General features: G+C 42.1%; 1 protein-coding gene across 1 annotated transcript in view; it reads right to left on the bottom strand.

Moving 5' to 3' along the window:
- GABBR2 (gamma-aminobutyric acid type B receptor subunit 2) overlaps positions 1 to 14,002 on the bottom strand; it is a 926,530-nt gene that overhangs the window by 21,218 nt on the left and 891,310 nt on the right. Inside the window, exon 17 of the mRNA XM_075062656.1 lies at positions 12,154 to 12,283. Within this exon, the coding sequence (XP_074918757.1) occupies positions 12,154 to 12,283 (130 nt within the window). The remainder of the gene's footprint in view (positions 1 to 12,153; positions 12,284 to 14,002) is intronic.

Raw genomic sequence — 14,002 nt, forward strand, 5'->3', positions numbered from 1 at the left:
CATTTCTTGGTCTATGGCTACACTTGCAGCTGTACAGCGCTGGGAGTTACAGCTGCCTTTGTACAGATGTGTAGGGAAAGTGCTGCAGTGTGGCCACACTGACAGCTACCAGCGCTGCAGTGTGGCCATATCTGCAGCATTTGCAGCGCTGTTGGGAGTGGGTGAACAGGCATTCTGGGATACCTCTGAATACATCTGGAGGCCAATTACAGTGCTTTTGGTGGCCACACTTGCGGAGCAGTGCTGCATCACCAGCACTGCAATCCTTATACCCCAGGCAGAGCAGGAGTACAGCCAGCGCTGCAGCCAGGGAGATGCAGCGCTGTATGTGCCTTGCAAATGTGAACGGTGAGTAAGTTGCAGCGCTGTAAACCCACCACCAGCGCTGCAAGTCTCCAGTGTAGCCAAGCCCTTGGAGGCATAGCACAGAAGGCACAGCCCAAGGGGAGAGGAGTTTGGCCTGCTCCAGAGGACTACATGGCTTCTGGCAGACATCTGAGAAGCCCCAGAATTGCTCCAACGTATGGCAGCATCCTGAAGGCTACTTCACAGTCTGAAGCAACCCAGAATCTCTGTAGCAGTATGCACTAAAGAGAAGCCCTGTCCTTTCTTGACAGGACCTTTCCTGTCCCTGATACACCCTCTACACTGGGACAGCATGGGGCCACTTATGGCAGCCCTGTGCTGTGCAGGTGCCATGGTAATTCTTCTGTGGGCCCACGAGCACATTTCTGGCTCCAATACACTGTCCGAGTGGCTAGGAGGGGGGATAAAATCTATCCTTTTTTTTCAATAAATGCCAAAACTCAATCTGGACTCTTCTTGCTTGCACATCATTACCAGTAGCAAATATTCTGCAGGCCAAGTTCTGTTCCAAAGGGTGTTGTATACCATGTAACAGGGTGGAACCTAGTATTACAACTGGAACAAAACAAGCGATTCTGTTAGTAGGCAAAGCCAGAACAAAACCTATCTCTGCACTCATAACTCTGCAATGCCAGCAGAAGCAACGCGTTTAAAGAAAACAAACTATTTGAAGAAAATAACTAATAGAGTTGATGGAATGTTACAGTTGAAAACATTTCTATTTGGTTTGGGAAGCCATTTGATTCTGTATCGCAGAGCTTCCAAACTTGGCCCCAAATAAACTAAATGCTTTCCTAATATTACTTTTCCACGTAAGCAATTGCTGTAGATGCCACAGGAATGTTATGGGATTATGGATAGGAGGCGACTGTCTTGGACAATCTCTGTAGGGTCCATCCAATGAAAATGTTTGTGCTGCACAAATACAGCACAGCACTCCTGATTTAAAGGGTCAGACTGGGAGTTGCAGGTGCTCAGCACCTCTTGGGATTTGGCTTTCTATTCACCTCGCTGGAGAGCGTGAATATAGATTGCTGTGGTGTGACAGGGGTTTTTTAATGGCATAAGTTTGGAATGTGGCGATGTGGATCTTGAAGCTCATCCCAAAAGAGTGTTCCTAACACCTTCATACACCACTGTGTGTGTTCTGGCCAAGATTTTCTACAGTTAAACTCATAATTCCATATTTGAGATGAATGGGAAAATCAAGCAGCCTATTTAGGTGTTTAACTACAGATTTAGGAGCCTAACTTTGGCTCCTATTTTAAGAAATGTCTCCATAATACACAAGTGTGTGCTGTGGTATAAAGATTTTTATTAGGGATGAGCTGTACAGCTTACCTGTGGTGTCATCCAACCTCTGAAATGTGGTCATTCCAAACTCATGCCAGGGATAGACAATTGGAACCTACTGCAAATATGTTCTTTTAGAACAGAGGAACACTGTAACCTGGAGATTGGCTTAGGGATTAACCATGCCCATAAGAGCAAAGGCAAATGATTTTGCAGTGCCAAATCTGCTCCCCCTATCTAAGCCCTGGAACTACATCACAGCTTCAGTCTGCTGTTACTTTTCTTCTTTACTGTCCTGCTAACTCTCTCTCTCTCTCTCCACTCACCAGCAGGCCAGACATGTACTATGGAGTTAGTGCATATAGCCCATCTCCTGTGCCCAGACATAGGCTATCCCTCTGCCTCCAGGTGAGACATGTGGCCACTCCGAATTCATGCCAATACCATCTTTCTATCAAGCCACAACATTAAGCATTCCCTCTCCCCGTCTAAGTAGGGGCTCACAACAATTTCCCAAATATGCTTCCCTTGTCTATTCTAAAAAGCTGCAGGGTCCAGCCACAGTGACCACCTTTCTTCTGGGCACTGGCATCTCTAAATTTAGAGTTCACCTGCTCTAAACCTTCCCCTGTCAAAAGTGTATTATGGTAAGCTGTAAACCAGCATGCACAATATTTCCAGTTAGACACACCTGAAACTCATCTAAGAGACTATCATTGCTACTGGGCCCCGCAACTTAAATAATAAAGGGATTTTGAAGGTTCATTATCTAAACTTTTAAAAGGCTTTGGTTTGGCTAGAGCAAACAATGGGGTTTTATTTGCCTGAGGTTTTTACTCAGGCTAAACCAATTAATTAGTTCACAACAAAGAACTATCTTGGATACAAGAAGATTCTTGTGAGTGGAAGCAGTTCAATACAAAACAAACAAACAAACAAACAAAAACGGAACCAGTGGCATTAAACAAAGTTCAATAGGAGAGACTTTGTGTATTTTATATACCAGTGATCTGGAAGAAAGAATTTGAAAAAAATCATTAATAATAATATACTGCTAGGGGATAGTACAATTCTGATTAAGCTGAATAGATTTTGAAATCTGTAATTCAGTGCAGAAAAATGATCTAGCATAGGGACAAAGACATGAAAATGGAACATGCCCTTGGCATTTGCATGGTGCAAAACAATGAAAGGTCTGGGACACTGAGGTTTAAAATTTGAATACCTTCAGCATGCTGTGGAAAGGTTAATTGAGCACAAACAGAATATGTGCTACATAGAAAATTTTTCTAATAAACTATTAGAAATAAGAGCAAGGTCATATTTAGAACAGTCTTTACCAAGGGAATCATTTTTATTCAAACCACATATTCAAGAGACCATTTGGAACAATTTAATGGCTCTTTTTTGCATGAACTATTGTTTGTGTTTTGTTATTTTTTTTTTGGCATGCCTGTCACTGGTGAAATAGTCCACATTCCTTTCAAACACATTATAAAAGTGCTTAATTCCACTCCTCGGGGTTAGTTCTTGTTGCTGATCTCAGCCCAGTAATTGCATGACTCTAGCAGCTATATATGCTTTTTTAGGACATTGGGAACTTTCTGGAGCCATAACTAGTGTAACTATAAGTACAGCCACAGTTGAAAATATGGATATTCTCTGATACGAAGGGAAAAAAGCTGCTTTGATCCAAGCCAAAACTTAATATGCTCAAAAACAAATTATTTTGACCTATTGCAACAATAGTACAACATTTTAATGATTGAAAGACTGCAACAAATATTTTAATTGAAGTAGCTTCTGCCTAGCTTAAACGGAGTTTGTGCCACTCAGAAATATGGTACCTGTGCCCATCTGTTTGTTAATGTTTAAGCAATACACAATGCCTTATGATAGACTCAAGGAACTCAGCTTAACAAAAAGAAGCTTGGGGGGTAACTTGAATACAGTCCATAGTACCTGCATGGGGAAGAAATGGTTACTCAGTGTCATAGGTGCTGACTTCCCCTCTTTCCCCTTGGTGTTCAATCCTTGCTCTGTCCCTGGCTCCACCCCCACTCCACCCCTTCCATGAGGCCCCGCCCCCATTCCAATGCCTTCCCCAAAGTCCCCGCCCCAACTCCACCATCTCTCTGTCCCTATTCCAACTCTTTCCCTAAATCCCTGCCCTGGCCCCGCCTCTTTCCTGCCTCCTCCTCTGAGTGTGCCATGTTCCCACTCCTCCCCTTCCCTCCCGGAGTGTGCTAACGCTGTCAAACAGCTGTCTGGTGGTGGCCGGGTGGGAAGCACTGGGAAGTAGGTGGAGAAGCGGGGATGCAGCACGCTCAGGGGAGGAGGAGGAGGTGGGATGGGGGATGAGGGGAGTTTGGCTGTCAGTGGGTGCATAGCACCCACTAATTTTTCGTCATGGGTGCTCTAGCCCCAGAGCACCCAGGGAGTTGGTGCCTATGGTCACTGCAGTTCCTCAAGATGTGTCTCCTTATGAGTGCTTCATTCTAGGTGCCCTTGCACTACCTGCGCCTTTGATTGGAGATTTTTCATAGGAGTGTCTGTTTGGCCCATGCATATGTGTTACTCCGCCTCGTGCTGCATGCTGTTGTTATATAGCACTGTGTGACCCAGCTGTCCTCAGTTCCTTCCCTACCACGACACCCCATAACAGGGAACTCTGAAGCAGCAGGGAAGGAGGGAGGGTAGTGGAGCATGCATAGGGACATACATCTCGATCTGCAGTTACTGCACAGAGTGAGTAACTATTTCCTCTTCTTTGGGCAGTTACTCTCCCTATGTTCCATTGTAGGTGACTCCCGAACAGTTCCCCTTTAAGGAGGAGGGGGCTTTGGAGTCTGGATCTGCTGTACTTTCTTCCATACTGGACTAAACACAGTGTTGGAAGCAGATTTGTGAATTGTTGCACAGCGTTCAGCAAATGTACACAGAGAAGCCCAAGTTGAGGCTTTACATATTTCAATGACAGGAACATTCTAAAGAAAGGCTCTGGAGGTCGAAACAGAAGTTGTTGAGTGAGCTCAGATGTCAGTGGGTGCTTCGAGATTATGAGATTGGTAGCAGTTGCTAATACAATCTCCTTGGCCCAGTGATGGGATTATCACAGCAAATGTCACCATTCTGAATTTTTGTGCCTTCACAATGATGTTGAGTTGTCTTAAAACTAGACTGTTTCTCCAACCGCTGCCTTTTTTGGGGGACCAGGAAATACCTGGAGTAAAACCTCTTCCCTCTGTGCTTGTGGGGACTGGTACAATTATGCTCAGCTGTAGAAAGGAATGAGTTTCCTGCCATAGCAGGGTCTTGTGAGAAGGATCTCTGAAGAGGGATGGGGAAGGGGGTTGGTGAGTGGAAGAGAATTGAAGTGGATGCAGTACTCTGTGGAAATGTTCTCCAAAACCCACTTGGTCGTAGTCACGGACTCCCATGTCCGCCAGAAGTGGTAAAGGGAGGAAGGTAGCTGAAATATTGCAGCTGGTATGAAAGGGGGTGGGAACTCAGGACCTTGACCATCCTGTCTAAATTGATGCTTTGAGGTGAAACGTTGTGAAGTTGAGGGCTGGGAGGTGGGTTGTTTCCTCCTCTGAAACCTCTGTCTCGTGCGGTGAGTTTCATATGGCATCTGCAAGCCTGGGAACTGGGTGGGATGGGATCTCTGCGCTGTCTGGGACCTTGTCACTGAGTCTTGGTGTGGTCTTTTGAGGGGTCTGAGCTGCTCCTGACTGGCCTTCCATAGCTTGCTCATGGATAGGGCAATTCTTTGACCCTCACCTCTATATAATTCTAGCAGTCTGCTTCAGTCTCTGTTCATGGAGGTAGCCTGGTGCAGCCTGGGTTTCATAAAATCATAGACTATCAGGGTTGGAAGAGACCTCAGGAGGTCATTTAGTCCAACCCCAACACCAACTGCTCAAAGCAGAACCAACACCAACTGTTGCCCCTTTGCTGACCCAGGCCTTTCTATCCCCCTTTGCTTCTCTGTACTCTCCCCTTTATAGCAGACCTTATTTCCCCTACTGGCTGCTGCAGCTGTGGGTGCCTGCTTTCGTGACTGGCAGCCCTAGCAGCTCTGTGGGGGTGTGGTCAAGCTGCTTGCGGTAAACAGGAGCGGATCTCCTCACTTTTCTGTCTATGGTCAGTTTAGGGTTTGTAAACCCCGTTACAGACCTACTACATTTTCTTTTCTGGGCAGGCGTGTAGCTCCACAGAGATCATAAAGTGGCCCTGGGCTCATTTAATGTATGCAGAGATTCATCCATGTTGCCAGTGAACACCTTAGAGCTGTCAAAAGGGAAATCTTTATCGTATTATGGACCTAATTTGGGAATTCAGAGAGATGAAGCCAGGAGGCTCTCCTCATAACTATTGTTGTGGAAATCGAATGAGCAGCAGTATTGGCAAAACCTGTAAAGTAGCTGAAAAATAAGGTTTTTCTACCAAGGCGGTTGAAACATTTAAGATTTTTATCATAGGGCATAAATTTAATATGGCACTGCCTTCCACATTCATTAACCGCCTTGACCACCAAGGAGTTAGGAGATCGGTGAGAAAATAAAAATCATAACTCCTTAGAAGCAACGCAATATTTTTTGTTTGCCCTCTTGTACCTGGGAGAAATTGAAGCTGACATATCAGAGATGACATTTGCAGGATCCAGGAGTGCCTTATTGACTGGCAAGGCAGTGGGGGCAGAGGAGGCAGTAGGGAGGCTGTCAAACAGCTTATGATTCAGTTCTTCAATCTCCTTGATGGGGATCTGTAAAGAATCCACAATACTCCTGATGAGATCCTGAAACTGCTTAAAATTGTCAGCCAGGGATGGTGAGGTGGCATTGACAACTTCATCTGGGGATAAAGAAGAGATGTTCGCAGTTGGAAAGATCTACATGTCAACCCTGGCCTCCTGTTCCTCAAAAATGTCTTCCTGAGGCTCTACTCTTCTGGAAAGGGAGGATGAGGAGGGTTATCTGTCTCTATGAAGGGTACAGCTTGAGGCCCTAGAGAACTCATGGCAATAAGCCACTCACTCAGGGGTTCCAGTATGGCCAATGGGGTGGTGCATATGGGACGGGTGGCGGATTCCATAGGTGCTCACCCCAGCGGGATGGTAGCTGTGGACGTCTGTCATGAGTGACCTCAGACTCCTCAGGGATCTCAGGAAAACAGCCTTCCTGGGGGAAGAGTGAAGAGCCTTGCACAGATATTTGGGAGGCTAAGGAAGAGAGTTCATTGGAATCCCCTTTCTCTGAGTCACTTGGTAATGGTGGGGCAGCAAAAGGAACTTGAGGTAAATCCATTAATATCAGATGGGTGCTGAGGAAGTGTGAGATACCACCATTGGTACTTGGTAGGCATTTGGCAGACTGGAAGTTCTCGATATCCGGAAAAATCAGAGCCGAGAAATGGTGAATCAGGGGTCTTTAACACTCTTGAGGTCTCGGGGAAACTGGAATTCTTGCAGTATCAAGATTGTTGTTGGTACTGTGTCCATGGCTTAAGCTGAAGTAATGGTAGCTGAAGGAGTGGATGGTAGCATGAATTTTGAAAGCTCCCAGGGGAATCTGGATGGAGCCCAAACACTCTTTTTTTGTACCATGGTAGAGCTCTTCTTGCCACTATAGTCTCCTGTCACTACCAATGACCTCTCAGATACATTAGAGTCACTAGGATTGGTGGAGCTCTCAGTACCTGAGGAACCATCAGCCTCGTGGGTACCATACTGGAGACCAATGAGATCTGGTGGAGCTAATGACTTAGACTTCTTTGAGGTAGACTTCTTTGAGGAGAACTTGGGGCATGGTCTTTGGAAGATCTATGAGAGGAATCTAGGGTCTTCCTCTCAGATGTCCTTGAGGAGTCCCGCTCAGAGACAGAAGAGGCAGCCGACTTACTCAGAAACCATCATATGAGGGGGCTCCTGGCCGGGGTCAGAGGCTAGATGCAGCGAGATCTCCATTATAAGGAGTTGAAGTTTTATCTCCTGGTTGTTCTGGCTCTAGATTTTAACACTAGAGAGAAAAGTTGCACTTTTGGGAAATATGAGAGATTCCCCAAAACAACGGATGCAGCGGGAGTGTCCGTCACTCCCCGGGATTGACTCTTGACATGACAAGCAACACTTGAAGCCAGGAGAACATACCCTTGGAAAGGGTGAAAGACTCCCCAGGGGGTGGAATGGGGGAACTATCTAAAAGCTATATATATATTTTTTATATATATTTTTGTAAAAAATCTGACTATAACTAAACTATTCCTCGGTACAAACTACTGTAATATACTAAGTACAAAAGCTAAGAGAAACAGTTGAGGCAAAAATCTCAACTTGGACAACTAGCTGAGGCTCCGTCTCAAGCTGGGGCAGTTGAGAAAGAATTGAGGATGGCTAGCTCACGCAGTGCTATACAGCAATGGCATGGAGCATGAGGTGGAACAACACATATGCAAAGGCGAAATGGATGTTGCTATGAAAAATCTCTGATCAAAGGCACAGGGGGTGCAAGAGCACCTAGAATGGAGCACTCAGTGGGACACTACTCAAAGAAGAACAAATATTTGATAATGGTCTCTTCAATCTAGCAGAAGAAGGTATAACATGATCCAATGGCTGGAAATTGAAGCTAGACAAATTCAGACCGGAAATAAGGCATACATTTTCAATGGTGAGAGTAGGGCTGTCAAGCATTTTAAAAAAATTGTGATTAATCATGAGATTAAAAAAATTAATCACGATTAATCACAGTTTTAATCAAACTGTTAATAATACAATATCATTTATTTAAATTTTTGGATGTTTTCTACATTTTCAAATATAGTGATTACAATTACAAGACAGAATACTAAATCTACAATGTTCACTTTATATTATTTTTATTACAAATATTTGCAATGGAAAAATGATTTTAAAAAAATAAAGTATTTCAATTCACCTCATACAAATACTATGGTGTAATCTCTTTATCATGAAAGTGCAATTTAAAATGTAGATTTTTTTACATAACTGCACTCAAAAATAAAATAATATAAAACTTTAGAACAGTGTGTCTCAAACTTTATATGCTGGTGACCACATTTAGACTTAAAATAAATTGTGACCCCTCCACTAGAAAAAATTGTGATCCCCTACCTTTAGCCCCCCCTTGAGGCATGGGGTTCCGGCCTTCAGCCTCCGCAAATGAACACATTACTTGTGCTGTGAATTAATCCTTAATTGACACCCTAGTGCAAAGTGAAAGGCCGTGGGGATTTATCAGTTGTAACTGACAGAGAAGGAATAAGACCTGCGTGCACTGATTGACGACTATGAGCTGCCAATGTGATGCAGCTGTGAAAAAGGTTAACTCCTAGGATGCATCAGGCAAGGAATTTCCTGAAGAGATAGGGAAGTGTTATTACCACTTGTACTATTACAAGGTACTGGTGAGATCTCACCTGGAATAATGTGTGCAGTTCTGGTGTCCCATGTTTAACAAAGATGATTTCAAACTGGAACACGTTCAGAGAAGGGCTGCTATGAGGGTCAGAGGAATGGAGAATCTACCTTACAAAAGCAGACTTAAGGATCTTGGCTTGTTTAGTCTAACAAAACAAAGGCTGAGGGGAGGTACGATCGCTCTCTGTAAATACGACAGAAGGATAAGCATCAGGGAGAGAGAGGTGCTATTTAAGTTAAGGGGCAGGGTAGTACAAGAACAAATGAATATAAACTGGCCATCAACAAATTTAGGCTTAAAGTTAGATGGAAGTTTAAGGCCCAGAACAGCCTCCCTAGGGGAGCAGTGGGAGAAAATAAACTAACTTGTCTCAAGACTGAGCTTCATAAGTAGGACTATTAAGTGATTAAAAAAATTAGTTGTGATTAATCATAGTTTTGATTGCACTGGATAAAAAGACGGTTTTATGTAGTTATAGCAAGGCTAAGTTCTAATACCATTGGAATACTTCAAGTCTGCAGTACCACCTACACACTAAACATGCTTTTGCCTCCAGATCTTGTGCTACAGATAACCCACCAACAGCAAATGAATCCCTCTAGCCGTGACAGAGTAACCTTACAGAGTTTCAGGATCGCTGCAAGCCCATGTATCAAAGAAAGTACAACAGTTTAACCAATGCTATTGCAAAGCGAATAGCTGTGGTCTGCAGACCATTCAATATTGTAAACGACAGAGAACCAAGAGATGCTATTCAAATTGCATTTTCCAATCAGTCACACCTCTCGAGGAAAACATGACTTATATCACAACGAGAAGACTACGAAGTTGGAGCTTCTGAAAAATGCACTGCCTGCTGTGACTGGTGATCCTTGGACATCCTTGAGCAATCACTGCTCTCTTGGGAGTCACAGCACATCTGATTGATGCTGCATGGACACTGCAGTCATTTGCTTTAGCAGTAATACCTACTGAAGAGAGACATTATGCTAAAACATGTGTAGAGCATTTCTTGGATGTTGCGAAAGAATGGAATATTCAAGAAAAGGTAACAACAATTAGTACTAACTGTGCCATCAAAACTGTGATTAATCACAATTAATTTTTTTAAATCACAACTAATTTGTTTTGAGTTAATCGCTGAGTTAACTGCGATTAATTGACAGCTGTAGGTGAGAACAATTAACTACTGGAACAACTTAATTTGTGGTAAATTCTCCATCACTGACAATTTACATATCAAGATTGGCTGTTTTATGAAAAGATACGCTCTAGGAATTATTTTGAGGAAGTTCTTCCATATGTGTTATACACGATATTAGACTAGATGATCATCATGGTCCCTTCTGACCTGGGAATCTATTAATCAGTTCTGTGATGTCTCACTGTGACGTCCCAATGAATAGCAATTAGTTTTTCCAATAATATATATTGTGACTTTGGCAGACCAGGTGCCAGCTCATGCCAAGGCATGTAGGCCTCAACTGAACACTAACAAATAAATAGCTGAACCCAGCTGAAATCCTCCTCTTGTGATCAGTAATAACGTGCAATGACACAGAAGCAGATTCTCCAGAAGAAAGTATGATTTATTTTGCCCAGTTGGTACACAGGAGTATGAAGACACCTATATTATCTTACTTACGCTTGGCATTCTCCTCAACCCACTCTGTAGACTTGACTTGGTGTCCCTGTTCTCTCTGGGCACCAAGTTACAGCTCACTTGCTGCAGACTGTGACTCTTAAGTCACTCTGTGAGTCAGCTTCGCTACATGCTGACTCTGTGTTCCTTTCAGTTTCCAGCTGAGCAGACCATCCCCACACATACCCTCATTTTCTGCCAGGGGCATCTTTTTAACTACTCAGGATATTTTGATCTCAGTCTTTGCCTTGGGAAGAGATAAATGCCTTAGCCTGGGTGGTTCTAGCAAAGTAGTTTCTTCCCCCAGCTGATGGCCCAGCTTTTGTTCTTAACTTCTTTGAAGCGGGTACCTTACAGGTTGTCTAGTATGTTATTGTTTACCCTTCCTAGATTTTACTTTTACAGCCCCCTTTGATTTGATTATGCATTCAGGCAGGTAACTATACCAAACCAAACAGGGAAACATGGTCAGACTAAGATTAACGAGAATAATGAGCCATTTTCCTGATTTGTCACATCAATATCCCCATTTTAGTCACAAAGCAGATCAATGTCAGAGCCAGAAATAGAACCAAGGTGTCCTGACTATGACTCAGGTGGAGCATGCTGCTTCTCAATAGCGAAACACCTTTGATGGAAGTAATTGTTTTGCCTGTATTTCTTTGGGAAGCGATGCAAAATACATGGGGAAAGGAGCTATGGGGTAGCTATAGTAGCAATGAAAATTCCTTTTTAGTACAGCCTATTTCTAGGTAACAGTTTTCAAACACAAATGTCTCCAATCTGACGTTTGGAAGCTCAAATCAGCACTTGGTATATAAGCACATTAATATTTATTTTGGGCGGCTATTTGCCAAAAGCAAAATGTGGACACCCTAATACGACCATCATGTTTGAAAACTTGGTTTCCCATATTTAATACTGACAACATGGGTGAGGTAATATCTTTTATTGGACCAGTTTCTGTTGGTGAAAGAGACAAGCTTTTGAGTTTACGTGGAACTCTTCTTCAGGTCAGGTCATGTTTAATACTGACTCAGTAAATTGTCACAACATCCAAAATAAAACAAGAAAGTCTTTTTAATCATCCTGCTATGACTTTCTATTCCTGCTTGCAACCCAGAAAATCCTTGATTCTGAATATCTTTTAAAACATCTTTCTCTATGATATTTTACCATATATGATATGCTCTTAGAGCGCACAACAGGATAAGGCCATTTTATATAGCGAGGTAACTAAGCAGTGAACATAGTATAGTTTAGTATTAGATTCTGCATATTTGCAAAATGAAATTTTATAATTTAACACTCAATCCAGTAAAATGAAGAGCTCTGGAGCCAGTCCACTGGGGGCCAGACTGCTTAACACCTTGCAGGACCAAGGCCTTAGCAGGCATCAGTGATTCTTACCTTTGCTGTCTGTAAAGTTCCGTATACTGAGGATGTCATTAAGATCCTGATAGTGGTTCTGCTTAATGTATGTTGTCTTCTCAGGTGTGTCCTGGAGCTGCATAGTAACCTCTTCTAAATCTTTGTCCAGCTGTAAAACAAAAACACAGTATAAGAAATCTAATGAGTGGGAACTAGGGCTGTCAAGTGATTAAACAAAAAATTAATCATGATTGATTGTGTGATTAATTGCAGTGTTAAACAATAATATAATACCATTTATTTAAATGATTTTTGATGTTTTCTACATTTTCAAATATACTGATTTCAATTACAACACAGAATACAAAATGTACAGTGCTCACTTTATTTTTGATTACAAATATATGCACTGTAAAAACCAAAAGAAATAGTATTTTTCAATTCACCTAATACAAGTACTGTAGTGCAATCTCTTTATCATGAAAGTTGAACTTACAAATGAAGAATGTATAAAAAAACCTGCATTCAAAAATAAAATAATGTAAAACTAGAGCTTACAGTTCCACTCAGTACTACTTCTTGTTCAGTCAATCGCTCAGATAAACAAGCTTGTCTACATTTGCTGGAGATAATGCTGCCTGCATCTTGTTCACAATGTCACCTGAAAGTGAGAACAGGTGTTCGCATGGCACTATTGTAGGCAGTGTCGCAGATGCGCTAAAGATTCATATGTCCCTTCATGCTTCAACCACCTTTCCAGGGGACATGCATCCATGCTGATGACAGGTTCTGCTCGATAACAATCCAAAGCAGTGCGGACCGACACATGTTCATCTGAGTCAGATGCCAACAGCAGAAAGTTGATTTTCTCTTTTGGTGATGTGGGTTCTGTAGTTTCTGCATCGGAGTGTTGCTCTTTAAAGACTTCTGAAAGCATACTCCACACCTCATCCATCTCAGATTTTGGAAGGCACTTCAGATTCTTAAACCTTGAGTCGACTGCTGCAGCTAGCTTTAGAAATCTCACATTGCTACCTTCTTTGTGTTCTGATAAATCTGCAGCGAAAGTGCTCTTAAAATAAACATGTGCTGAGTCATTATCCGAGATTATTATAACATGAAATATATATCAGAATGCGGGTAAAATAGAGCCGGAGACATACAATTCTCCCGCAAGGAGTTCAGTCACAAATTTAATTAACACATTATTTTTTCAATGAGCATCATCAGCATGGAAGCACGTCCTCTGGAATGGAGGCCGAAGCATGAAGGGGCATACAAATGTTTAGCAAATCTGGCACATAAATACCTTGTAATGCTAGCTACAAAAGTGCCATGCGAATGCCTGTTCTCACTTTCAGGTGACATTGTAAACAAGATGCAGGCAGCATTATCTCCCGTAAATGTAAACAAGCTTGTTTGTCTTAGTGATTGACTGAATGAGAAGTAGGACTTAGTGGACTTGTAGGCGCTAAAGTTTAGCATTGTTTTGTTTTTAAGTGCAGTTATGTAACAAAAAATCTACATTTGTAAATTGCACTTTCACGATAAAGAGATCACATTACAATACTTGTATGAAGTGAATTGAAAAATAATGTTTCTTTTGTTGATCATTTTTACAATACAAATATTTGTAATAAAAAATAATAATGTAAAGTGAGCAGTGTATACTTTGTATTCTGTGTTGTAATTGAAATCAATATATTTGAAAATGTAAAAAAAATCCAAAAATATTGAATAAATTTCAATTGTTATTCTAATTGTTTAATTGCACAATTAAAAATGCAATTTAATCACAATTCATTTTTTAATTGTGATTAATTTTTTGAGTTAATCACGTGAGTTAACTGTGATTAATTGACAGTCCTAGTGGGAACCATTAAAAACT

This window comes from Chelonoidis abingdonii, chromosome 2, assembly GCF_003597395.2.
Source record: "Chelonoidis abingdonii isolate Lonesome George chromosome 2, CheloAbing_2.0, whole genome shotgun sequence".
Classification (NCBI taxonomy): Eukaryota; Metazoa; Chordata; order Testudines; family Testudinidae; genus Chelonoidis; species Chelonoidis abingdonii.